At 38.1% G+C, this 27,981-nt stretch overlaps 1 protein-coding gene across 1 annotated transcript in view; it reads right to left on the reverse strand.

Moving 5' to 3' along the window:
* Positions 1-27,981, reverse strand: part of ptprjb.2 (protein tyrosine phosphatase receptor type Jb, tandem duplicate 2) — a 61,291-nt gene that overhangs the window by 8,772 nt on the left and 24,538 nt on the right. The window contains exons 11-34 of the mRNA XM_088006364.1: positions 26,920-27,180; positions 23,202-23,462; positions 18,706-18,966; positions 16,598-16,858; positions 15,551-15,805; positions 15,191-15,451; positions 13,560-13,820; positions 12,514-12,765; positions 12,154-12,414; positions 10,526-10,786; positions 9,478-9,732; positions 9,118-9,378; positions 8,396-8,656; positions 7,674-7,934; positions 5,186-5,446; positions 4,568-4,843; positions 3,919-4,191; positions 3,568-3,831; positions 2,713-2,976; positions 2,345-2,596; positions 1,605-1,871; positions 1,242-1,502; positions 879-1,142; positions 231-500 (exon numbers count right to left, since the gene is read on the reverse strand). Coding sequence (XP_087862490.1) covers positions 231-500; positions 879-1,142; positions 1,242-1,502; positions 1,605-1,871; positions 2,345-2,596; positions 2,713-2,976; positions 3,568-3,831; positions 3,919-4,191; positions 4,568-4,843; positions 5,186-5,446; positions 7,674-7,934; positions 8,396-8,656; positions 9,118-9,378; positions 9,478-9,732; positions 10,526-10,786; positions 12,154-12,414; positions 12,514-12,765; positions 13,560-13,820; positions 15,191-15,451; positions 15,551-15,805; positions 16,598-16,858; positions 18,706-18,966; positions 23,202-23,462; positions 26,920-27,180 — 6,285 coding nt within the window. The remainder of the gene's footprint in view (positions 1-230; positions 501-878; positions 1,143-1,241; positions 1,503-1,604; positions 1,872-2,344; positions 2,597-2,712; positions 2,977-3,567; positions 3,832-3,918; positions 4,192-4,567; positions 4,844-5,185; positions 5,447-7,673; positions 7,935-8,395; positions 8,657-9,117; positions 9,379-9,477; positions 9,733-10,525; positions 10,787-12,153; positions 12,415-12,513; positions 12,766-13,559; positions 13,821-15,190; positions 15,452-15,550; positions 15,806-16,597; positions 16,859-18,705; positions 18,967-23,201; positions 23,463-26,919; positions 27,181-27,981) is intronic.

Below are 27,981 nucleotides of genomic sequence, written 5' to 3' on the forward strand. Positions count from 1 at the left end.
TCTAATGGCAACCCGCTGAACAAACTTTTATTTAGGAATAAAGGGTGCTAAATACAAATTTAAATCTTATGCTACACTGTGTTGATCTGTAGCATAAAATGAAATACACCGAAGTTTGTGGTTGCAACATATTTTGGAAGGTTTTTTTTGTTGTTGTTGTTTTTTTTTACAAGACACTGTGAGAGTAATTGATATAGGAGACTTAATGATAAATGAAATAAGATTCTTACTTGTGTTCACGGTTATGTAAACAGGTTCACTCTCAAAATCCATTGGTCCCACAGTTGTCACAGAAATGTCGTAAGAAGTCCCAGACAGAAGTTGAGACACAATGTAAGTTGTTTTGGCAGAAGGGATTTTTACATCTTCCTGAGAGTGATTGTAGGTCAGATTGTAGTGGTAGCTGAATGCATATTCCATATCAGGTGCTTTTCCCCATTCCAGTTCGATAGAACTGGTAGTCTGCATCCGTTTGACAATATTCCCAGGAGGATTTGGGTCTGCAAGGACAGAATTCATCACATGTACAATTAATCGTGCATGCATTTGGAAAATTTTCCCAAACCCATTGGGGGCTGCGTGGTACTTTTTGTGGCACACCGAGTTTAACTACATATTCAGGGAGTGTCTGAGGGTGAAGTTGATAAGATAGCCAAAATATCCCCCAACAGTGGAGAGTCAATTTGTATTGCCATTACTATTATTTCTATCATTATTATTTCTATTGTTTGTTGTCGTGGTATTTACTATTATTAGTAAGAATTACATAAAGATTATTTTTAAGTATCATCTTGCACTTATTTTAATTGTAGGTAAAAAGAAAAAAACCCCATCAAAACAGACAAAAGTTAATAAGAATAATAATTAGTGATACTCACAAGTGGCACTTGTAACTATTTCAGATGGTTCACTGAACGGTCCACTGTGTGACCTCATCACACCACTGCACAGCTCTGCAGCGTGCAGGCCGTAAAACTTGAAGGAGGTGCTGTGAAAACTGAGCTCTTCTGTCTTATTTGAACCTGAGGAGCAGTTTAGCAGAAGCTCATATTTCTCCACATTTCCAGGAGGGTTGGTCCACGACACCAGGACTGAATCATTGGATCCCTCATTGCTGATAGTGAGATCAGGCACATTGGGTTCTGTTGATGTGCAGCCATAAAAAATTAAAACAATTCAACAATGATACAAGTTAAAAAAAAAATAATAATAATAATAAGGGAAGACAGTAAAAGCCCTACTTGTGTACTGAGTGGTGCAGGTCTCTTTCCCTTCAGTGCCATCCTCTGCCATGACAGTAACACAGAATGTGCAGTTGGTTCCAGAGATGAGATCTGAGAAGGTCACGCTTTCTGCTGATGAGTTGGTAGTTTTGTTGCGACAGCCAGTTGTCTCCACCCGATATTGGAAGTCGTGCTTGTACTCGTATGGTTTTGTCCAGTTTAGGTAAACAGCAGTTGTGTTTACGGTAAAAGCTTTTAAATCTGTGACATTATAAGGCCCTGAAAACAAGACGATAAACTGTTACTTTTTGGAGAAAATAAAAACAAACATATTTGCACAAGTAATTTGTAGCGTGCTCTTACAAGCTACAATGCCCTTACTTGTATAGTAGAAAACCTTCACAGACTCTGCTCGAGTATAATCTTCTGTTATTGTAGTGACGGTAAAGTCGTATTTTCTCCCAGACGTGAGACCATCAAATGTAAATGTTGTAGTGTTTACCCTTTCCAACCGTGATTCATTAGGAACAACACTTCCAAGCTGCACTTCATAAATGTAGGGTGGTTTGCTGCTTGGCTGATTCCACTTCAGGGTTACTGAACTAGTGGTGATTTCTGTCTCTGTCAGACCCGTCACCGGATTTGGTCCTAAAAAACAGGGTAAAAGTGATCAGAGTACATACGTTCATTAAAGTCTTTTTAGGTTCGATCACACAGGAGGGAAAATTATAGGAAAACTAACACAAGATCATACATTAGGAAAAGGTTTACAAGAAGTATGTCTATAATTTTTTTTTACAAATGTTTTAAAAGTGTTAAAGATTTAGGACTTGAATGTTAAATAATCTCTATTAACAGAACAAATAACAGAATGATCCAACTTCTTTTGTCAATGTATTTTACATTTTTTAAAATGATCAGGTGCAAAAAAGATTCCTCCAAATATATGAAACAGTCACTTAACACAAGAATTCAATAATATGAATTTAGCAGTAGAGCTGATTGAATCGTTAGTGTAATTTAAAAATTGAATACAACAAAGACAAACTTTATGACAAAACTTGTTGTCATTTTATCCATAGTGATGAGCATGATGAAACTGGCCGTTTCTGTTTACTCACTTGTATAGATTTGTGTGCTCTCTTTTGTACTCTTATACTTCAGTGCACCAACAGTGACTACAGAAACTGTGTACTTGGATCCTGACTCAAGGTTTTCCATCAGGAACCAGTTGCTCTTTGTATCATTAGAGGCATTTTCAGTGGACACAGTAAAGTACTGGTCAGGGTCCATATCAGCTGGAAGGGACCAACTAAATCTGATGGAGCTGTTGGTCTGAAAGTCCACTATGATAGAGCCGGGGGGGTTAGGAACTAAGCAGAAGAATAAATCAGGTCACAAACATGCCAAAACCCAATGCATATCCAAATGCAGATAAAACAACAACAACAACAAAAAAACCCCAAATCACTAAATTTAGGAAACTTACAAGTTGCATTGGAAACAACACTTCTGTTGCTCGTCTTAGGTCCACTTTTGGTGACAACCTCAACATGGTAAAGCACTCCTGGTTTCAAATAGTCAAATTTAAACTGTGTAGTCTCATTACTCAGATCTGTGTCGTTTATCAAGGAATTTGTGTTATTGTATAACTGGACAAGGTATGAGGAAACCTGCCCATATGCTTTTGTCCAGCTCACTGACAAGCTGGAGGTGGTTCCTATGGCTAAAATGCCTGAGACCTGTGCAGGAACTGGAAGAGAAATGTAGAAACAACAATGAAGATCATTCAAAATAATAATAATAATAATAATAATAATAATCAAATCTGAACAAGAAATGCATTTTTGCTTGGTCTGCAGGTATTGCTGAGAATACATGCATTTAATCTGAACACTTATACAACAGACTGGGTGGGCTAAAAAGCTTGAAAGTTGAAAAACATGGTTAGATTTTGATGATTCCAAATTATCAATAACTATGATCATTTGTCATTTTCAAGAGAGAAAGTACTACAAAAAGAATAGTTGTGCACAATTTTTTCCTCCTTTCACTGTATAATTTGGCTCCCGAGAACAACATTTTTAAGTCGTTTAAAATTTGTCTTTTTCATTTGTTTTTCTTGTAAAAAAAAAAAAAAAAAAAAAAAAAAAAAAAAAATATATATATATATATATATATATATATATATATATATATATATATATATATATATATATATATATATATATATATATATATATATAAGTCAGGCTCCTTGAAACCAAGATCTGATCAAATAGTTTGCATAAACAATGAAATATTTATCCAAAGTCTTAATATTCTGTAAGCGTGTGTTACATACTTGTATATTCTTTTATGCTTGCGATTGTTGATTGTACCCCTTCATGAACTGTCAACACATTAAATGTGTAAAGGGTTCCAGGAATCAGACTGTTGAAGGAGTAGGTCTCGTTATACGTGGAGTCATTGTGAACTCGCTCACTGCCCCGCCATGCTTCCACCAGATACTTGTAGGAATCCTTGTAATCATTTTGTCTAGGCCATGAGAGCTGGATGGATGTGGTGTTCACAAAGCTCACAGTCAAATTGGTCACTGCTTTGGGCACTGAAGCAAGAATAGCAGAGGGTTACCTTAGATCAAAGGGACGTTATATTCTCAGCATTGAGACAGCATTGATTTTCATATCCTTACTGGTGCAACTGGACACCTCCACAGGGCTTGAGTCAGTGTCTGATGCAACAGTTGTTGTGATTTTGATGGAGTAACAGAAACCTGGCTCCAGGTTGGGAACGTCATAGCTGGTGCTGTTGCTGGTAATCGTGTTAATGAGTGCTCTTGTGGTGCTGTTGTAGGTTTGAACCCGGTACAGGTAATATTCTCGGGCACCCAGCGGTTTTGACCACTGCACCTTTATGGAAGTTGGAGAAATAGGGCTGGCTTTTGCATCCTGCACTGGGTTTGGCACTGAGCATAAGAGAAGAAGGAAAAAAAACAACAACAAAGAATATATGAAAATCTGAAATACATGTGTAAATAAGGACATTAAGTCTTTTGAAATGACATACAAAACTGCTATATTTCTTCTGCAGCTTTTCTGGTAAAGTCGAACCTCGGGGTAAAGGTAAGTGCTTTAAGCTGTTGTTTCTATGTTTGAGACCCTTATTTTGAAGTACATTCTTGTTCCTTTTGCGGTTTCAGAGTAGGCTAATAAACATAGGCCAATGGCTAAGCTACTAAAACATTACTTAACACTCATCTTGTAAAGTTCTCATCTCAGGATCAGTATATATTGTTACACCACAGGTTACAATGCTCTTTGGGTCTGATCACATAAACTTACAGGTGGAAGTATATTGGGTGACTGGCGAGCTACTCAGTTGTTCGGGTCCAACAGTTGTTATATTTATGGTGTAATTGGTTCCAGACTGAAGACCCTCTAACACTATGTCCGTTTTCTCTATATAGCCAATCTTTGACACATTGTCATCTGGATGATTGTAGGTGATATTATAGGTGATAGTAGGAGCACCAGCCATCTTTTCTGAAGTCACCCACTGCAGGTGTAAAGAAGAGTTTGTCCTGCTGGTGAAGTTGAAGGACGTGACAGCCAACGGATCTAAAAGGGAGAGAAAACACACATACAAACACACACTAATAAGTCTGCATTGAATTACAATGAGATGTCTAATCTGTTTTCTGTACTAAGCTGAGCAACAAATGTTTTATATTCATCAGTTAAATTGCTCAAATGTAGAAAACGTCAGTAGACCTAAATCCTACATTTTAGAGTAGTCAGAAAAACGTTGTTTTTGTAGTGTATATTATAAAATATACTTCAGTACAATGTTAGCAAAAGTAAATTGTTTACTTAGGTAAAATTCATGTCAATATTTGGTCCTTACTAAATTATAACAAATTATAACAAAGATGTTATAATTTGGGGAAAAGTGGAACTTACATGTTGCCAATGAAAACTGATCAGAGGTGTCTGTGAACGTTCCGGCTACAGCAGTCACTGTGAAACTGAAACTCCTTCCAGGAAGTAAACCGGAGAAAGCTGCTGTGGTGGTGGTTGTTTTTGTGAAGCTGGTGTAGTTACTGCTTGTGTCCGAGATGTTCACGATGTAATGGTCAACCCTTCCTTTAGGCAACGTCCACGTGATGTTTATATTGTCACTTGTTCTTGATACAGAAGTGACGTCCACAGGCTTTACAGGCCCTGTTCAGCAAAGTAAATAAATTAGTGAATGATATTCTTAACAGTCCTGATTAATAACAGGACAGATGCAAGCGTCTGTAAAAACAATTTGTCCCTGAGCATATACAAGAGCATCTAAAAACAGCAACCAGAATCTCATTATTTCTTATAGTTACCAAAGACGTAAAAACCTTTCAAAGTCATGATTCACATCAACACAAAAAGCCGGGCTCAGACCTAAAGTCACAGCCAGCAACATCCATAAAGTTGACCTAACTAAAGTATAAGGCAGAGTGAAAAAAGGAGTTCAGATTTTAATGTGACTGAAGAGTTTAATTTACCATAAACATCAATAAAGCTGAGGCAACATCTACTTTAAGGTTAGCTTTCCATATTTACATTTTGGATCATAATTTGAGATCCCTGATTGGTTGGGCCAGGATATTTCACAATTTGCCATTACAGAAACCTCCTTCCCCTGTTCAGCTCAAGTCAGTTAAATAACCAATGTCAATATTCAAAAAGGAGTCAAATCAATAATCAATAATTCTCATCCCTGGTCCTCAGGACCCACAGCCCTGCCACACACCTGACTGAAATGAATGGGTGACTGACTGGTTTCTGAAACTCTTGATGCGGTGATGCAATCATTTGAATCAGGTGTGCTGCTGAACACATTACGCATCGAAAACATGACGACCGGTGAGCCCTGAGGACTTAGATTGAGATTCGCTGAGTTAGAAAAGGTAAAAAATGTTTTTTTTTATTGTTGTTCTTCAGAGTTTTGAGTTCTATAAGGTAAAAACTTTACTTTATTCACAATTTTGCTAAATTATGAACTCAGATATTGATTTACATTATCTGATTTCAATATCTGTATCTTTTTTATTTTTGTATTTCAAAGGGCCAGTACCTTGTTGTAGATATTTTTGCTTCAAAGATTATTCATTCATTTATGTTGAGGTCATCTGCTAGAATCAGATTTATCTGGAATTATACTTGACAAGAAAAACAGGAATATACTGGAAGGAGTATGAGACTTCATTGTACTAAATCTCTCAATAAGTGTCCATATATTTGCACCTTAAAATATCCTTCATATTTTTATTTCACCTTTTATACTGTAAAGTTTCAAACTTTAACTAAAGACAGTCCAGTTGTCATTTCTTGTTCTTGAGTTGAACAACTTGTATGCAGGTAAAATAATAATGAGGAATATTTAACAATAGGACATTCTACAAATGACAACAGACACCAAGGGAAAAACCAAGGTGCAAAGCAGTTAGAAAAGATGAGGATAATAACAGGCAGAATTACAATGAGAGATATTTATGAATAAAAGAACATGCTAAGAAAATCAGGAGAAACAGGGATGCTGTGGTGGCACAGGGGTAAATCACAACACACATATCAACACGGACGACACACGACAAACCAAAATTACACAAAACAGTGGGATGAAAATGACAGGAAACTAAAGAAATTGGAAAAGTAAATATCCAGCATTATTCAGGTACAAATATATAAAAAACAAAATGACTAAAGAAACTTGAAGTTGAAAGCATCACTGTTTTTGTACATGTCATTTCTCGCCACAAATTGCAGAACAATGTTACTTGTGGAAAACCCTAAATAATGAATAATCGGTCCAGCTACTAGCAAAACAATAAATTCATTATTTCCATCTCAACAAGATTTTACTTAAAAGTTGCTTGGAGGCAACATTTGCTTATTGTATTCAGTTAATGACTTCACCACCTTACTGCACTTTTTGTAAAAAACGCTTCTATGCTGCATTAAGAAACAACTATCACCAAATATATTGCAGGCATACAAAGCCTAAAATACATGAATAATTAAATATTTTCTTGCAATCGAGGCAGTTATTTATTTATTTTTTTTTACATATGCATATTTCATACAGTGATACTAAGCAGGAAATAAACTTGTGGTATATTGTGCAGCCCTATTTTCAGCAGCTTCAGTAGAGACATTTTACATTCCCCAACAGCATTGAAATTAGAGTCATAATTCCAGCTGTCCACTGTAGGGAAGTGCTTCCCAATAACAAGAGGACATTGGAGACTTCAGTGACATTAAGATTGTGAATCAACTGAGGTTCTATGAGTGAGATATATGATCAAATTTTCAGAAAAACAAAAGGATGGACAAAAATTTTCTGACATTATTTCTTGTTGCAACTGAAAAATCTTGCATCCATCCAAACATATGATTGAGGCTCACTTACTTGTGTATGAGAAAGTAGTCCTGTTCTCTCCTTCAGTGACTTTATCAGCAGCTACAGCAGTGACAGATATGTTATACTGCTCACCAGCAGTCAGACCAGGAATGGTCAGAAATGTCTCAGACACATTTTTTTGGACATTTATTTGTCCACCTTCCCATTGAACTCTATAGAAAGAGCTGCTTCCCATTGGTTTGGTCCAGTTCACAAATAGAGATGATGCTGTTACATCAAACACCTTGAGATCTGTGACTACTTCAGGCTCTGTGAGTGCAAAAGAAATATATAGGAGGAAGTACTAAAAGCTTAAGGAAAAAATTATGAGCATTTTAAACAATGAACAGAAAGGAGGAAATGCCTCAAACATAATGATGATTAAATAAAATCATACTCTTAATCTTACTTCTTAAATGACAAATCATTTTCTCATTACTCATTAGTACGTTGTTCCCAAACATGGCTATGACAAAAAACACTAGCTCTCTCCAGGAGTCAGCTCTGTGAAATTTAACTGAATCTCATTTGTTCTACAGGGAGTGGTTTTATTTTTCAAACCTCGTATGTAACCCATCTATTGCCCACTATATAAAGGTTGTTAAGATATGATTGGGAGAATGGACAAATGTCCCTTGACACAATATAATGTAGATAATTCTGAATGTTGCATAAAAGCACCTATTAATATCGTCATGATAAATCCATCCATCTATCCGAGGCTCACTTACTTGTGTATGTCGAAGTAGTCCTGTTCTCTCCTTCAGTGACACTATCATCAGCTACAGCAGTGACAGATATGTTATACTGCTCACCAGCAGTCAGATTAGAAATGGTCAGAAATGTCTCAGACACATTTTTTTGGACATTTATTTGTCCACCTTCCCATTGAACTCTATAGAAAGAGCTGCTTCCCATTGGTTTGGTCCAGTTCACAAATAGAGATGATGCTGTTACATCAAACACCTTGAGATCTGTGACTACTTCAGGCTCTGTGAGTGCAAAAGAAATATATAGGAGGAAGTACTAAAAGCTTAAGGAAAAAATTATGAGCATTTTAAACAATGAACAGAAAGGAGGAAATGCCTCAAACATAATGATGATTAAATAAAATCATACTCTTAATCTTACTTCTTAAATGACAAATCATTTTCTCATTACTCATTAGTACGTTGTTCCCAAACATGGCTATGACAAAAAACACTAGCTCTCTCCAGGAGTCAGCTCTGTGAAATTTAACTGAATCTCATTTGTTCTACAGGGAGTGGTTTTATTTTTCAAACCTCGTATGTAACCCATCTATTGCCCACTATATAAAGGTTGTTAAGATATGATTGGGAGAATGGACAAATGTCCCTTGACACAATATAATGTAGATAATTCTGAATGTTGCATAAAAGCACCTATTAATATCGTCATGATAAATCCATCCATCTATCCGAGGCTCACTTACTTGTGTATGTCGAAGTAGTCCTGTTCTCTCCTTCAGTGACACTATCATCAGCTACAGCAGTGACAGATATGTTATACTGCTCACCAGCAGTCAGATTAGAAATGGTCAGAAATGTCTCAGACACATTTTTTTGGACATTTATTTGTCCACCTTCCCATTGAACTCTATAGAAAGAGCTGCTTCCCATTGGTTTGGTCCAGTTCACAAATAGAGATGATGTTGTTACATCAAACACATTGAGATGTGTGACTACTTCAGGCTCTGTGAGCAGAAATCAGTATGTTGCAAACATTTGAAAACCAAAGAATGAAGCACAAACTCCTCAAGGTGTGACAATTGAAAGCAGGCTCATCATCTTACTTGTATATTGACAAATGATTCTCTCATCACTCTCTGTTTTGCTGTCTCCAGCCACAGCTGTGACATTAAAACAGTAGTTCACTCCAGGAGTCAGATCAGTCACAGTCGCCTGAGTCTCATTTACACTCAAATCTTTGTTATCATTTTCCCACTTTACTGTATAAATCAGTCTTTTCCCCTGAGGTTCAGTCCAGCTCAAAGACACAGAGGTTGTTGTTATACCAGTGACAGCAAGACTGATCACTGCTTCAGGTTCTGTATGTAAAAGAGAAGTTCACGCGGACTAAACGTCAGTCAATATTAGATAATAATTGTCTGATTACTTTTCACCGTAGCGTGTTTCTTTGTTAGAACTCCTAATGTTTTACGGTGAGAGACTTCTGTAAGTCCAGATGATCAACAATATGGTGTAAATTTATCCAGCCAGTATAAAATTGCCAATAATTACTTGAGATGCCTAAGAAACTCTTTAGTGATTGTGCTGAAGCTCAACACCTATGTCTGCTAGAATAGTTGGACTCCAACAGATAACAGGAAGGCTACATTTCTATACAGTGGAGAACAGTAAGTTCTCTTTCATTGAAAGTGGTGGTTTGAGAAATGATTGCAGCCTTTTAGAAACCTCAGAATTTTGTGCTTTCTGTGCTCACTGCCAAAAAAGCTAATACATAGAATGTTAAAAGCCAATAAAATTAACATTGACAGACACTTTTGTTTTACAAGCTATTTAAAAACAAACCAGCATCAAAACTCTTTAATCTTACTAACATGTGATGTCACCTCTGAAAGTACTTATGCCCATGTTAATCCACACCCAAAATTCTGTTGAAAAAAACTATCATATTTAGATCTAGACCAACAACTCAAAAACTCTTTAGTTCTACTGCCATGATAAATTCTCACCTACGTAACTTCCATAATGTTTCTTTTGGAAAGACAAAAAGATGGGAAAAATGTTTGATTTCTGATGTAATATAAAATATTACATCCATCCAGCCAGTTAATCTGTCCATTCATCAATCCATGCCAACAACTCAGGCTCACTTACTTGTGTATGTCAAAGTAGTCCTGTTCTCTCCTTCAGTGACTTTATCATCAGCTACAGCAGTGACAGATATGTTATACTGCTCACCAGCAGTCAGATTAGAAATGGTCAGAAATGTCTCAGACACATTTCTTTGGACATTTATTTGTCCACCTCCCCATTGAACTCTATAGAAAGAGCTGCTTCCCATTGGTTTGGTCCAGTTCACAAATAGAGATGATGTTGTTACATCAAACACATTGAGATGTGTGACTACTTCAGGCTCTGTGAGCAGAAATCAGTATGTTGCAAACATTTGAAAACCAAAGAATGAAGCACAAACTCCTCAAGGTGTGACAATTGAAAGCAGGCTCATTATCTTACTTGTATATTGACAAATGATTCTCTCATCACTCTCTGTTTTGCCGTCTCCAGCCACAGCTGTGACATTAAAACAGTAGTTCACTCCACGAGTCAGATCAGTCACAGTCGCCTGAGTCTCATTTGCACTCAAATCTTTATCATTTTCCCACTTTACTGTATAAATCAGTCTTTTCCCCTGAGGTTCAGTCCAGCTCAAAGACACAGAGGTTGTTGTTATACCAGTGACAGCAAGACTGATCACTGCTTCAGGTTCTGTATGTAAAAGAGAAGTTCACGCGGACAAACGTCAGTCAATATTAGATAATAACTGTCTGATTATTTTTCACCGTAGCGTGTTTCTTTGTTAGAACTCCTAATGTTTTACGGTGAGAGACTTCTGTAAGTCAAGATGATCAACAATATGGTGTAAATTTATCCAGCCAGTATAAAATTGCCAATAATTACTTGAGATGCCTAAGAAACTCTTTAGTGATTGTGCTGAAGCTCAACACCTATGTCTGGTAGAATAGTTGGACTCCAACAGATAACAGGAAGGCTACATTTCTATACAGTGGAGTTGAACAGTAAATTCTCTTTCATTGAAAGTGGTGGTTTGAGAAATGATTGCAGCCTTTGAGAAACCTCAGAGTTAAAGTAGGATTGACATACTTTACAGAAAGCTCAAACAATAGTGCTGCTTAGAGTTATTGATACTTGGCCTGGAAATCATGCTAACTGCTAATAAAGCTAATACATAGAATGTTAAAAGCCAATAAAATTAACATTGACAGATCTCAAACACATTGAGATCTGTGACTACTTCATGCTCTGTGAGTGCAAAAGAAATATATAGGAGGAAGTACTAAAAGCTTAAGCAAAAAATTATGAGCATTTTAAACAATGAACAGAAAGGAGGAAATGTCTCAAACATAATGATGATTAAATAAAATCATACTCTTAATCTTACTTCTTAAATGACAAATCATTTTCTCATTACTCATTAGTACGTTGTTCCCAAACATGGCTATGACAAAAAACACTAGCTCTCTCCAGGAGTCAGCTCTGTGAAATTTAACTGAATCTCATTTGTTCTACAGGGAGTGGTTTTATTTTTCAAACCTCGTATGTAACCCATCTATTGCCCACTATATAAAGGTTGTTAAGATATGATTGGGAGAATGGACAAATGTCCCTTGACACAATATAATGTAGATAATTCTGAATGTTGCATAAAAGCACCTATTAATATCGTCATGATACATCCATCCATCTATCCGAGGCTCACTTACTTGTGTATGTCGAAGTAGTCCTGTTCTCTCCTTCAGTGACACTATCATCAGCTACAGCAGTGACAGATATGTTATACTGCTCACCAGCAGTCAGATTAGAAATGGTCAGAAATGTCTCAGACACATTTTTTTGGACATTTATTTGTCCACCTTCCCATTGAACTCTATAGAAAGAGCTGCTTCCCATTGGTTTGGTCCAGTTCACAAATAGAGATGATGTTGTTACATCAAACACATTGAGATGTGTGACTACTTCAGGCTCTGTGAGCAGAAATCAGTATGTTGCAAACATTTGAAAACCAAAGAATGAAGCACAAACTCCTCAAGGTGTGACAATTGAAAGCAGGCTCATCATCTTACTTGTATATTGACAAATGATTCTCTCATCACTCTCTGTTTTGCTGTCTCCAGCCACAGCTGTGACATTAAAACAGTAGTTCACTCCAGGAGTCAGATCAGTCACAGTCGCCTGAGTCTCATTTGCACTCAAATCTTTATCATTTTCCCACTTTACTGTATAAATCAGTCTTTTCCCCTGAGGTTCAGTCCAGCTCAAAGACACAGAGGTTGTTGTTATACCAGTGACAGCAAGACTGATCACTGCTTCAGGTTCTGTATGTAAAAGAGAAGTTCACGCGGACAAACGTCAGTCAATATTAGATAATAACTGTCTGATTATTTTTCACCGTAGCGTGTTTCTTTGTTAGAACTCCTAATGTTTTACGGTGAGAGACTTCTGTAAGTCAAGATGATCAACAATATGGTGTAAATTTATCCAGCCAGTATAAAATTGCCAATAATTACTTGAGATGCCTAAGAAACTCTTTAGTGATTGTGCTGAAGCTCAACACCTATGTCTGCTAGAATAGTTGGACTCCAACAGATAACAGGAAGGCTACATTTCTATACAGTGGAGAACAGTAAGTTCTCTTTCATTGAAAGTGGTGGTTTGAGAAATGATTGCAGCCTTTTAGAAACCTCAGAATTTTGTGCTTTCTGTGCTCACTGCCAAAAAAGCTAATACATAGAATGTTAAAAGCCAATAAAATTAACATTGACAGACACTTTTGTTTTACAAGCTATTTAAATACAAACCAGCATCAAAACTCTTTAATCTTACTAACATGTGATGTCACCTCTGAAAGTACTTATGCCCCTGTTAATCCACACCCAAAATTCTGTTGAAAAAAACTATCATATATTTAGATCTAGACCAACAACTCAAAAACTCTTTAGTTCTACTGCCATGATAAATTCTCACCTACGTAACTTCCATAATGTTTCTTTTGGAAAGACAAAAAGATGGGAAAAATGTTTGATTTCTGATGTAATATAAAATATTACATCCATCCAGCCAGTTAATCTGTCCATTCATCAATCCATGCCAACAACTCAGGCTCACTTACTTGTGTATGTCGAAGTAGTCCTGTTCTCTCCTTCAGTGACACTATCATCAGCTACAGCAGTGACAGATATGTTATAGTGCTCACCAGCAGTCAGATTAGAAATGGTCAGAAATGTCTCAGACACATTTTTTTGGACATTTATTTGTCCACCTCCCCATTGAACTCTATAGAAAGAGCTGCTTCCCATTGGTTTGGTCCAGTTCACAAATAGAGATGATGTTGTTACATCAAACACATTGAGATGTGTGACTACTTCAGGCTCTGTGAGCAGAAATCAGTATGTTGCAAACATTTGAAAACCAAAGAATGAAGCACAAACTCCTCAAGGTGTGACAATTGAAAGCAGGCTCATTATCTTACTTGTATATTGACAAATGATTCTCTCATCACTCTCTGTTTTGCTGTCTCCAGCCACAGCTGTGACATTAAAACAGTAGTTCTCTCCAGGAGTCAGATCAGTCACAGTCGCCTGAGTCTCATTTGCACTCAAATCTTTGTTTTCATTTTCCCACTTTACTGTATAAATCAGTCTTTTCCCCTGAGGTTCAGTCCAGCTCAAAGACACAGAGGTTGTTGTTATACCAGTGACAGCAAGACTGATCACTGCTTCAGGTTCTGTATGTAAAAGAGAAGTTCACGCGGACTAAACGTCAGTCAATATTAGATAATAATTGTCTGATTATTTTTCACTGTAGCGTGTTTCTTTGTTAGAACTCCTAATGTTTTACGGTGAGAGACTTCTGTAAGTCAAGATGATCAACAATATGGTGTACATTTATCCAGCCAGTATAAAATTGCCAATAATTACTTGAGATGCCTAAGGAACTCTTTAGTGATTGTGCTGAAGCTCAACACCTATGTCTGCTAGAATAGTTGGACTCCAACAGATAACAGGAAGGCTACATTTCTATACAGTGGAGTTGAACAGTAAATTCTCTTTCATTGAAAGTGGTGGTTTGAGAAATGATTGCAGCCTTTGAGAAACCTCAGAGTTAAAGTAGGATTGACATACTTTACAGAAAGCTCAAACAATAGTGCTGCTTAGAGTTATTGATACTTGGCCTGGAAATCATGCTAACTGCTAATAAAGCTAATACATAGAATGTTAAAAGCCAATAAAATTAACATTGACAGATCTCAAACACATTGAGATCTGTGACTACTTCATGCTCTGTGAGTGCAAAAGAAATATATAGGAGGAAGTACTAAAAGCTTAAGCAAAAAATTATGAGCATTTTAAACAATGAACAAAAGGAGGAAATGTCTCAAACATAATGATGATTAAATAAAATCATACTCTTAATCTTACTTCTTAAATGACAAATCATTTTCTCATTACTCATTAGTACGTTGTTCCCAAACATGGCTATGACAAAAAACACTAGCTCTCTCCAGGAGTCAGCTCTGTGAAATTTAACTGAATCTCATTTGTTCTACAGGGAGTGGTTTTATTTTTCAAACCTCGTATGTAACCCATCTATTGCCCACTATATAAAGGTTGTTAAGATATCATTGGGAGAATGGACAAATGTCCCTTGACACAATATAATGTAGATAATTCTGAATGTTGCATAAAAGCACCTATTAATATCGTCATGATACATCCATCCATCTATCCGAGGCTCACTTACTTGTGTATGTCGAAGTAGTCCTGTTCTCTCCTTCAGTGACACTATCATCAGCTACAGCAGTGACAGATATGTTATACTGCTCACCAGCAGTCAGATTAGAAATGGTCAGAAATGTCTCAGACACATTTTTTTGGACATTTATTTGTCCACCTTCCCATTGAACTCTATAGAAAGAGCTGCTTCCCATTGGTTTGGTCCAGTTCACAAATAGAGATGATGTTGTTACATCAAACACATTGAGATGTGTGACTACTTCAGGCTCTGTGAGCAGAAATCAGTATGTTGCAAACATTTGAAAACCAAAGAATGAAGCACAAACTCCTCAAGGTGTGACAATTGAAAGCAGGCTCATTATCTTACTTGTATATTGACAAATGATTCTCTCATCACTCTTTGTTTTGCCGTCTCCAGCCACAGCTGTGACATTAAAACAGTAGTTCTCTCCACGAGTCAGATCAGTCACAGTCACCTGAGTCTCATTTGCACTCAAATCTTTGTTATCATTTTCCCACTTTACTGTATAAATCAGTCTTTTCCCCTGAGGTTCAGTCCAGCTCAAAGACACAGAGGTTGTTGTTATACCAGTGACAGCAAGACTGATCACTGCTTCAGGTTCTGTATGTAAAAGAGAAGTTCACGCGGACAAACGTCAGTCAATATTAGATAATAATTGTCTGATTACTTTTCACCGTAGCGTGTTTCTTTGTTAGAACTCCTAATGTTTTAAGGTGAGAGACTTCTGTAAGTCAAGATGATCAACAATATGGTGTAAATTTATCCAGCCAGTATAAAATTGCCAATAATTACTTGAGATGCCTAAGAAACTCTTTAGTGATTGTGCTGAAGCTCAACACCTATGTCTTCTAGAATAGTTGGACTCCAACAGATAACAGGAAGGCTACATTTCTATACAGTGGAGAACAGTAAGTTCTCTTTCATTGAAAGTGGTGGTTTGAGAAATGATTGCAGCCTTTTAGAAACCTCAGAATTTTGTGCTTTCTGTGCTCACTGCCAAAAAAGCTAATACATAGAATGTTAAAAGCCAATAAAATTAACATTGACAGACACTTTTGTTTTATAAGCTATTTAAATACAAACCAGCATCAAAACTCTTTAATCTTACTAACATGTGATGTCACCTCTGAAAGTACTTATGCCCATGTTAATCCACACCCAAAATTCTGTTGAAAAAAACTATCATATTTAGATCTAGACCAACAACTCAAAAACTCTTTAGTTCTACTGCCATGATAAATTCTCACCTAGGTAACTTCCATAATGTTTCTTTTGGAAAGACAAAAAGATGGGAAAAATGTTTGATTTCTGATGTAATATAAAATATTACATCCATCCAGCCAGTTAATCTGTCCATTCATCAATCCATGCCAACAACTCAGGCTCACTTACTTGTGTATGTCGAAGTAGTCCTGTTCTCTCCTTCAGTGACACTATCATCAGCTACAGCAGTGACAGATATGTTATACTGCTCACCAGCAGTCAGATTAGAAATGGTCAGAAATGTCTCAGACACATTTTTTTGGACAATTATTTGTCCACCTTCCCATTGAACTCTATAGAAAGAGCTGCTTCCCATTGGTTTGGTCCAGTTCACAAATAGAGATGATGTTGTTACATCAAACACATTGAGATGTGTGACTACTTCAGGCTCTGTGAGCAGAAATCAGTATGTTGCAAACATTTGAAAACCAAAGAATGAAGCACAAACTCCTCAAGGTGTGACAATTGAAAGCAGGCTCATTATCTTACTTGTATATTGACAAATGATTCTCTCATCACTCTCTGTTTTGCCGTCTCCAGCCACAGCTGTGACATTAAAACAGTAGTTCACTCCAGGAGTCAGATCAGTCACAGTCGCCTGAGTCTCATTTGCACTCAAATCTTTGTTTTCATTTTCCCACTTTACTGTATAAATCAGTCTTTTCCCCTGAGGTTCAGTCCAGCTCAAAGACACAGAGGTTGTTGTTATACCAGTGACAGCAAGACTGATCACTGCTTCAGGTTCTGTATGTAAAAGAGAAGTTCACGCGGACTAAACGTCAGTCAATATTAGATAATAATTGTCTGATTACTTTTCACCGTAGCGTGTTTCTTTGTTAGAACTCCTAATGTTTTACGGTGAGAGACTTCTGTAAGTCAAGATGATCAACAATATGGTGTACATTTATCCAGCCAGTATAAAATTGCCAATAATTACTTGAGATGCCTAAGGAACTCTTTAGTGATTGTGCTGAAGCTCAACACCTATGTCTGCTAGAATAGTTGGACTCCAACAGATAACAGGAAGGCTACATTTCTATACAGCGGAGTTGAACAGTAAGTTCTCTTTCATTGAAAGTGGTGGTGTGAGAAATGATTGCAGCCTTTGAGAAACCTCAGAGTTGAAGTAGGATTGACATACTTTACAGAAAGCTCAAACAATAGCGCTGCTTACAGTTATTGATACTTGGCCTGGAAATCATGCTAACTGCTAATAAAGCTAATACATAGAATGTTAAAAGCCAACAAAATTAACATTGACAGACACTTTTCTGTTTTACAAGCTATTTAAATACAAACCAGCATCAGAACTCTTTAATCTTACTACCATGTGATGTCACCACTGAAAGTACTTATGCCCATGTTAATCCACACCCAAAGTTTTGTTTGAAAAAAAAAAAAAAAAAGACTATCATAATTAGATCTAGACCAGAACCACAAAAACTCTTTAGTCCTACTGCCATGATAAGTTGTCACCTAGGTTACATTTATATAAAAACATTTCATTTGGAAAGACAAAAAGATGGGAAAAATGTTTGATTTCTGACATTTTTTTCTTGTCGTCTATAAAATATTACATCCATCCAGCCAGTTAATCTGTCCATTCATCAATCCATGTGTTACGGTCACTGACCTCTAGGGGCTCTTTTTTTTTGAGAGAGCTCCGTGTTTTCTGTTTCAGCTCTGCCTGATTGCTGCAGGTGAAGTGTGTTGGGGCTCGTCAGCCGCCATATATAAGCAGCAAGCTGGAGATGCCAGATCCTCTCCTTTTTGTTTGACCTGGGCCATGAGCTGTGACTCTGCTTGAGAGCTGTGTGTGTGTGAACTGTCTTAAGTTTGCTGTGAGCAATTTGTACAAGTATCCAGAGGTGGAGGCTGGTAGGGGTTCTCTGCCATTTTTGTTATAACCTGTTTTCTCCTGTTTTTTGTTAGTAAGGGAGTTTAGGTTTTGTATTTTCTTTTAGTTCTCCTTTAGCAAGTGGTTGTTTTATTTTATAGTTATAAGGGGGTGTTTTGTTTATTATTTTGGCCTTGGAGACCCTGAAGTCTTAAGCTCCCCTGTGTTTTCTTTTCTCCCGTATTAGTTGTTTTTATCTGGATTGTAAAATAAATTATACTTTTGTTACTCAACTGTTCGGATTACTTTTTAGTTTTATGTTAAAGCCCAGTGCCAGAATTTACTTTAGGAATTTTAGGGTGGGGTTGTAACACCATGCCAACGACTCAGGCTCACTTACTTGTGTATGTCGAAGTAGTCCTGTTCTCTCCTTCAGTGACACTATCATCAGCTACAGCAGTGACAGATATGTTATACTGCTCACCAGCAGTCAGATTAGAAATGGTCAGAAATGTCTCAGACACATTTCTTTGGACATTTATTTGTCCACCTTCCCATTGAACTCTATAGAAAGAGCTGCTTCCCATTGGTTTGGTCCAGTTCACAAATAGAGATGATGTTGTTACATCAAACACATTGAGATGTGTGACTAATTCAGGCTCTGTGAGCAGAAATCAGTATGTTGCAAACATTTGAAAACCAAAGAATGAAGCACAAACTCCTCAAGGTGTGACAATTGAAAGCAGGCTCATTATCTTACTTGTATATTGACAAATGTTTCTCTCAACACTCTTTGTTTTGCCGTCTCCAGCCACAGCTGTGACATTAAAACAGTAGTTCTCTCCAGGAGTCAGATCAGTCACAGTCGCCTGAGTCTCATTTGCACTCAAATCTTTGTTTTCATTTTCCCACTTTACTGTATAAATCAGTCTTTTCCCCTGAGGTTCAGTCCAGCTCAAAGACACAGAGGTTGTTGTTATACCAGTGACAGCAAGACTGATCACTGCTTCAGGTTCTGTATGTAAAAGAGAAGTTCACGCGGACAAACGTCAGTCAATATTAGATAAGAATTGTCTGATTATTTTTCACCCTAGCGTGTTTCTTTGTTAGAACTCCTAATGTTTTACGGTGAGAAACTTCTGTAAGTCCAGATGATCAACAATATGGTGTAAATTTATCCAGCCAGTATAAAATTGCCAATAATTACTTGAGATGCCTAAGGAACTCTTTAGTGATTGTGCTGAAGCTCAACACCTATGTCATTGAACGTGGTGGTTTGAGAAATGATTGCAGCCTTTTAAAAACCTCAGAGTTAAAGTAGATCGTTTGTGCTTTCTGTGCATGCATTACAGAAAGCACAAACAATAGCCATGCTGACAGTTTTTGATGCTTGACCTGGAAATCATGCTAACTGCTAATAAAGTTCATACATAGAATGTTAAAAGTCAATAAAATTAACATTGACAGACACTTTTCTGTACTCTATTACGACCAACCTGTCAGCGCCGACAGGATTCCGCTTGTGTAATTCCCATTACCGTAATTTCTGAACAGTTCAACATATCAAAAAAAAAATCCAAAAGTTCAGTAAAGCTGAGACATTGAGCTTTCAGGGCATATATCGTACATTACGGTAGCCACACGGAAAAGTTTGATATGAGCCTGACCAATCACAAGAAGGATTCTCCGTTGTGCCATATTTGTCACCCAACCTACTCTGTAAAGCAGGGGTCCCCAAACTACGGCCCGCGGGCCGGATCCGGCCCGCCTCCACATTTGGTCCGGCCCCTGAACAATACAAGAGAGCATTCAGATTTTTTTTCCATTTATTGTATTTTCCGGTTTATATGTGGATTTTTCCTCAACCACCAGGGGGCTCTTTAGCAGGAACTGTGTCCTGTAAACTGTGGGGCGCATTGCTGCCATCTGTTGGACTTTTAGGGAACTGCTTGACTTTATGTTATTTAATCAGTAGGGTTGTTTGCTAGCGGTAGAGCAGATGAACACACGTGACTGTTACGAACGCCGCATTCCAGGTTGAATTCTTCTAAGCAATGCCTGTAAGTAGCAGCTTATACTTAAAAACGAGCCTTTATGTTAATTAACATATGAGAAATTAATATGTTAAAGTTACATTCTCTCAATGGAATATATACTAGTCCAGGGGTGCCCGTCGATCGCGGAAGGTTTTGAGTCGATCTCGGCAGATGACGATCTGAACGCCACCAGGACGCTGAGACCAGAACTTCCTCTTCTGACGGGCTTATCAAAAATATTCACTAAGATCCTAAACATTTGTAGCTTCATTAAAAAAGAACAATTATAAAAAAAATCAACGAGATGTGTTAAAATTAATAATCTCAGTAATTATTGTTTGAACAAGGTGTTGCGCAATTCAGTGCGTTTCGGTCCCATTAACAAAAAAAAGAAATAAAAAAGGCGACTCAAAGACCGACTGAGAGCAGAGCAGGAGTTTAAATGAGCTACTCAACCACCGCTGTGTTCATGAGAGGCTTATTAATAATCGAGGAATAAATATCAAGACTGGAAACCTGATATCGTAACGGACTGAATGTTGTGTTTTTAACATAATCTCTGCTCGGCTTGCGGGCGCAGGCGGTTGCCATGGCAACGGGCGTGCTTAAACGACAGAGACAGAAAGTAAAAAGGTGGAGTGGTTTTGAGTTGATCACCTGTTTTACCTTTGTTTATCTTTGGTGTGGCTCCTGTCCGCTGTAGTTTCTGAACATTCAATAAATGAAAAACTTGGACCTCGTTCATTTGTGAGTATATGTCACATCATCAAATAGGACAAATATATTTCATTAAGTTTTAACAAATTCTACCACGATAATTATGTGAAATTAAATTAATTATATCCCGACTTCTGAAGATTTGCCTTTACCTTTTCTGGGCTCTTTGGTTGGTTTCTCATACTGAGGTCATCAAACCAAATTTCAGATCCACCATGACTGACTGACACCTGCTGGTTTACAACCAGCTTCTGACTGAGAAACCAGTAACCTGCTCCCAGTGTCAGAATCTCACTCAGGAAGAAACTGCATCAGGTTTTCTGTCACTTTATTATTTCTGCTATAACTGATGCATATTCGCATATAAAATAAGTCAATAGAGTTTAATTTGCAATTTTTATGTCTTTGTGTCATGAGGTAGATCTCAGGCGGCTGGTGAGAGAAAAAGTAGATCTTGCTCTCAAAAAGTTTGGGCACCCCTGTACTAGTCAGTCCCAGTGACCGTTTCACTCATGGGTTTTGCCCATGTGCTTTCTGGGTAAAAATCAATCGAGAAATGCTCCCCCCGCAATCCCTCCCCCCGTCAACAATCACCGGCCCCCAACCAGAGAAGGAAAAAGTTATGTGGCCCTCACAGGAAAAAGTTTGGGGACCACAGCTGTAAAGTAACTCCTCAACGGTTGGTAGCATTCAAACAATTCAAAAAGTATTAGAAAGTGCATAAAATAAGCTTTCCAGCGGTGTATCACATGTGCATGTTGCAGCAGATATTAGAGTAAATATTTTCGTTACGGAATTTCCCTGCGGAGTTTCGTGTTGTATCAACGGAGTAGCGGTGCGAGAGAGAGAAAACGGCAGAGGACGAGTTGAAATCGCACATAAAATTATGGAAATGTCTAAAAGAAAATCCACCAGACTGATAAAGGATCCCAGAAGGCTGATATCTGAAGACAGTGAACATGAGAGACATATAACCAGGTTGTGTATAATATTTGTACAAGCTAACGTTAGTCATATGAAAGCTGCACAGCTGTTGGCTAACTGTTGGCTCCATCTTGATTCCTGCATAATTTGTGCAATGACTATTTATTATGCTGAAAATAAAATCGTGGACTTCCAAAAATAATTTCCTAACTAATATTTTTACCTAAAGTGATTTTGGCAAAAAAAAAAAAAAAAAAATTACCACTTTGTTTCTGTCAAAAGATGAATTGTGAAAAAAACATCAACAACAAATCAGCCAAGTGAGGGACTGGTGACCTGTCCAGTGTGTCCCCTGCCTCTTGCTCCTGACCACTGGAGATGGGTACCAGCACCCTCTCAGCCTGAAGTGTGATAGATAAAGTATGGATGGATCCAGAGTGGGATTTTGTCTGTAGCTGGAGAGGAACTGCTTTAGAGCCTACCACAAAAAATGAAAACGCCTGAAATAATTTAATAAAAAACAGGCATAAAAACTTGTAAATTGGAGGCCAGGCTTCACAGTTTTCTCTGCATTTATGTAATATAGTTGAAAGTTGAAATTGTTCATCTGAAATTGTTTGCCCCTGTCATCAGGAAGTTTTTGTTCAGTAATAAACCTGAAAATTTCAATTCCGATTTTTGTTCTTTTCTCTTTAAACTGTTTGTTCACAATTTTTAATAGATAGAAATGTTAAATAACTATCAAATACTGAAAGCTGAGGTTGTTCTGGAAAAAAGAGCAAAAATTCAGACTCATTGCACATTTTTTGAGAATTTTACAGCCATAAAATCAGAAAAATACCAGGCGGCCCAGTTACAATTATGGTCTTAAGAAGGTCAACAAGCTATTTAAATATAAACCAGCATCAAAACTCTTTAATCTTACTAACATGTGATGTCACCTCTGAAATTTGATATGCCTTTGTTAATCCACATTCAACCTTCTGTTTGAAAACAACCAACTATCATATTTAGATCTAGACCAGCACCACAAAAACGCTTTAGTCCTACTGCCATGATAAGTTGTCACCTAGGTTACATTTATATAAGAACATTTCTTTTGGAAAGACAAAAAGATGGGAAAAATGTTTGATTTCTGATGTAATATAAAATATTACATCCATCCAGCCAGTTAATCTGTCCATTCATCAATCCATGCCAACGACTGAGGCTCACTTACTTGTGTATGTGGAAGTAGTCCTGTTCTCTCCTTCAGTGACACTATCATCAGCTACAGCAGTGACAGATATGTTATACTGCTCACCAGCAGTCAGATTAGAAATGGTCAGAAATGTCTCAGACACATTTTTTTGGACAATTATTTGTCCACCTTCCCATTGAACTCTATAGAAAGAGCTGCTTCCCATTGGTTTGGTCCAGTTCACAAATAGAGATGATGTTGTTACATCAAACACATTGAGATGTGTGACTACTTCAGGCTCTGTGAGCAGAAATCAGTATGTTGCAAACATTTGAAAACCAAAGAATGAAGCACAAACTCCTCAAGGTGTGACAATTGAAAGCAGGCTCATTATCTTACTTGTATATTGACAAATGTTTCTCTCAACACTCTTTGTTTTGCCGTCTCCAGCCACAGCTGTGACATTAAAACAGTAGTTCTCTCCAGGAGTCAGATCAGTCACAGTCGCCTGAGTCTCATTTGCACTCAAATCTTTATCATTTTCCCACTTTACTGTATAAATCAGTCTTTTCCCCTGAGGTTCAGTCCAGCTCAAAGACACAGAGGTTGTTGTTATACCAGTGACAGCAAGACTGATCACTGCTTCAGGTTCTGTATGTAAAAGAGAAGTTCACGCGGACTAAACGTCAGTCAATATTAGATAATAATTGTCTGATTATTTTTCACCGTAGCGTGTTTCTTTGTTAGAACTCCTAATGTTTTACGGTGAGAGACTTCTGTAAGTCAAGATGATCAACAATATGGTGTACATTTATCCAGCCAGTATAAAATTGCCAATAATTACTTGAGATGCCTAAGAAACTTTTTAGTGATTGTGCTGAAGCTCAACACCTATGTCTGCTAGAATAGTTGGACTCCAACAGATAACAGGAAGGCTACATTTCTATACAGTGGAGTTGAACAGTAAGTTCTCTTTCATTGAAAGTGGTCATTTGAGAAATGACTGCAGCCTTTTAGAAACCTCAGAGTTAAAGTAGAAATTTTGTGCTTTCTGTGCTCACTGCCAAAAAAGCTAATACATAGAATGTTAAAAGCCAATAAAATTAACATTGACAGACACTTTTCTGTTTTACAAGCTATTTAAATACAAACCAGCATCAAAACTCTTTAATCTTACTAACATGTGATGTCACCTCTGAAAGTACTTATGCCCATGTTAATCCACACCCAAAATTCTGTTGAAAACAACCAACTATCATATTTAGATCTAGACCAGCACCACAAAAACTCTTTAGTCCTACTGCCATGATAAATTCTCACCTAGGTTACATTTATATAAAAACATTTCTTTTGGAAAGACAAAAAGATGGGAAAAATGTTTGATTTCTGATGTAATATAAAATATTAAAGCTCCGCGGAGCCTCAAGCGGCCCTCGCAGCAAACGCCGCTCAAGCCTATAGCCACCGCGGATGTTCCAGCACCGCCTCCCGCCGGCCACCGCCGACGCTCGCGCGCCGTCCTCCACGCGATTCGCTTCGATGCCTTCGGCAGCGTTCCCTTGCCATGCACCCAAAATCTGGAGCAGATTGGGCCATGTGGCAAGGAGATACAGCTGTTTGATTAACCTAGGGGGCGCAGTGGAGTCAAATTGCAATTAAACTGTATTGGGCTTCTTAGAGGTTCACAAGTCTCACTCATAAAAAGTCTGGTGTAAATCGGATGATGCGTTTGTGAATAAGAGACGATCGTATGTATATGGCGAGGGACAGCCATTTTGCCACGTCCCCACGGGTCAGTAGGCATTTACAGAGTTCATCATCATCTCATTTTATGTCAGTCTGCACAGGGTTGGAATCCATGACACACCAAGATGTTTTAGAGTGTAAAAGTACGACATACAGTAGAAAAAAGAGGTGACTTCCTGTCGGAATTGGGCGGGGCTAAGGTGATGTCATCAATCGACCACCTAACTTTTATGAGGACTGGTCTATAATGAGACATAGAAAGTCTGATGCAGCTGTGACCTTGTATGTGCATGTTATGTCACTTTTATGATTAATGGTGAATAGTCAAAGTTTGGGACTAAGCCACGCCCACATGCTTTGACACACAAAAATTCCTGTGATAACTTCAGACCTTTAATGTTTCAACTCTCTGCTGACTGAGTTTGAAGTCTGTATCTCAAAAGCTGTAGGAGGAGATAGATCAGATGCGACGTCTATGAAAAAGAGGAAATGGCGGATTTTGATCCAAAATGGCCGACTTCCTGTTGGGTTTGCACCATGGCTCCAAGAGACTTTTTTGTAGGTCCTGACATTATACACATGTGTACCAAGTTTCATAATTCTAGGTTAAAGAATGGCTTGGGGCTGCTTATTTAAAAAATTCTAGGGGGCGCTGTAGAGAAATTAAGCCACGCCCATCAACGACTGTTATGGATTCCTGTTCGGGGACGAATAAGGATGCATCCTAGTGAGTTTGGTGCAGCTGGGCTGAACGATGTGGAATCTAGAGCCAAACGTATGGTGGTGGCATTCCCTCTGCTTCGCCGCGCTGCCACGGCCACGCCCTCTACTGAAAACTCTTGGCGCTTTAAAGCAAGTGAGACCAACATGTTATCTGTCATGCAACACAGAATCATCTTGATTAGGTTGAGAGAGCCATAGATGGAGCTTTACAAGTCACAAAAAGGCACTTCCTGTTCTGAGGGCGCGGGGCTTATATGACGTCAGATTATGACGACATAGGATCGTCAGGCATCCCACCTGGATCACTCATGTCAAGTTTGGTGCAGCTGGGCTCAAAATTGTGGAATCTGCAGCCAAACGTATGGACACGGCGTTACAGGTCAGTTCGCCACGCCGCCACGCCCACCTGCTCCATCGAAACCAAACAGGGTTGGAATCCATGACACACCAACATGTTTTCTGTCTGTGGACACAGTTTCATGTTGATTAGGTCAAAGGGGTCAGATAGCGACCATTCAGAGTAAAACATGACACTTCCTGTTCTCAGGGGGCGTGGCCTAAATGATGTCATCATTTTACCATTGGGTATTGTAGGGGACCCGATGATGATCAATCACTGAAAGTTTGGTGCTGCTGTGAGTTTTTTTGTAAAAGTTATAACCGTTTTGTGTTTCATGGCGAATCCATGAACTTTGACCCCAGGTAACCCCCCTTCAGGAAGGTCGAAAACGCAAACCTTTGATAACTTTGGATCGGCCATGCCTTATGAACGATCAGACCGAGTTTGAAGCCGATCGATCGAAATCCCTAGGACAAGTTCGAAAAAATGCGAACCCTGTAAACGGCCAAAATCGGGTCAAAATCGGAACTTCAATCCAAAATGGCCGACATTCTGTGATACTTGCACTATGACATTAATTGTAAATTCTGAGTGTCTTGGGGAGCTCTACAAGTGTACCAAGTTTCAAGTCTCTACGATAAAGTAAGTGAATAGGAAAGGGTCTTTTGAAAGTTGCTAGGTGGCGCCCTTGAGCCGTTTCTTGTGCGATTTGTCAGAGGACCTTAAAATACGTAATTTTTCACCGGGCTCTATGCCCCCGCCAAGTTTGGTGAGTTTTTGAATATGATAAAGCCCCCAAAAAGGCCCCCAAAGAGGGTGGCAGAATAATAAGAAACAGTACAGTTTCAATAGGCTCTCGCAGCGCTTAGCTGCTCGGGCCTAATTAATCCATCCAGTCAGTTAATCTGTCCATTCATCAATCCATGCCAACGACTCAGGCTCACTTACTTGTGTATGTGGAAGTAGTCCTGTTCTCTCCTTCAGTGACTTTATCATCAGCTACAGCAGTGACAGATATGTTATACTGCTCACCAGCAGTCAGATTAGAAATGGTCAGAAATGTCTCAGACACATTTTTTTGGACATTTATTTGTCCACCTTCCCATTGAACTCTATAGAAAGAGCTGCTTCCCATTGGTTTGGTCCAGTTCACAAATAGAGATGATGTTGTTACATCAAACACATTGAGATGTGTGACTACTTCAGGCTCTGTGAGCAGAAATCAGTATGTTGCAAACATTTGAAAATCAAAGAATGAAGCACAAACTCCTCAAGGTGCGACAATTGAAAGCAGGCTCATTATCTTACTTGTATATTGACAAATGATTCTCTCATCACTCTCTGTTTTGCCGTCTCCAGCCACAGCTGTGACATTAAAACAGTAGTTCTCTCCACGAGTCAGATCAGTCACAGTCACCTGAGTCTCATTTGCACTCAAATCTTTGTTATCATTTTCCCACTTTACTGTATAAATCAGTCTTTTCCCCTGAGGTTCAGTCCAGCTCAAAGACACAGAGGTTGTTGTTATACCAGTGACAGCAAGACTGATCACTGCTTCAGGTTCTGTATGTAAAAGAGAAGTTCACGCGGACTAAACGTCAGTCAATATTAGATAAGAATTGTCTGATTATTTTTCACCGTAGCGTGTTTCTTTGTTAGAACTCCTAATGTTTTACGGTGAGAGACTTCTGTAAGTCAAGATGATCAACAATATGGTGTAAATTTACCCAGCCAGTATAAAATTGCCAATAATTACTTGAGATGCCTAAGAAACTCTTTAGTGATTGTGCTGAAGCTCAACACCTATGTCCGCTAGAATAGTTGGACTCCAACAGATAACAGGAAGGCTACATTTCTATACAGCGGAGTTGAACAGTAAGTTCTCTTTCATTGAAAGTGGTGGTGTGAGAAATGATTGCAGCCTTTGAGAAACCTCAGAGTTAAAGTAGGATTGACATACTTTACAGAAAGCTCAAACAATAGCGCTGCTTAGAGTTATTGATACTTGGC

Source organism: Poecilia mexicana, unplaced genomic scaffold, assembly GCF_051168715.1.
Source record: "Poecilia mexicana isolate PSO_F unplaced genomic scaffold, ASM5116871v1 scaffold_6, whole genome shotgun sequence".
In the NCBI taxonomy this organism is placed as follows: domain Eukaryota; kingdom Metazoa; phylum Chordata; class Actinopteri; order Cyprinodontiformes; family Poeciliidae; genus Poecilia; species Poecilia mexicana.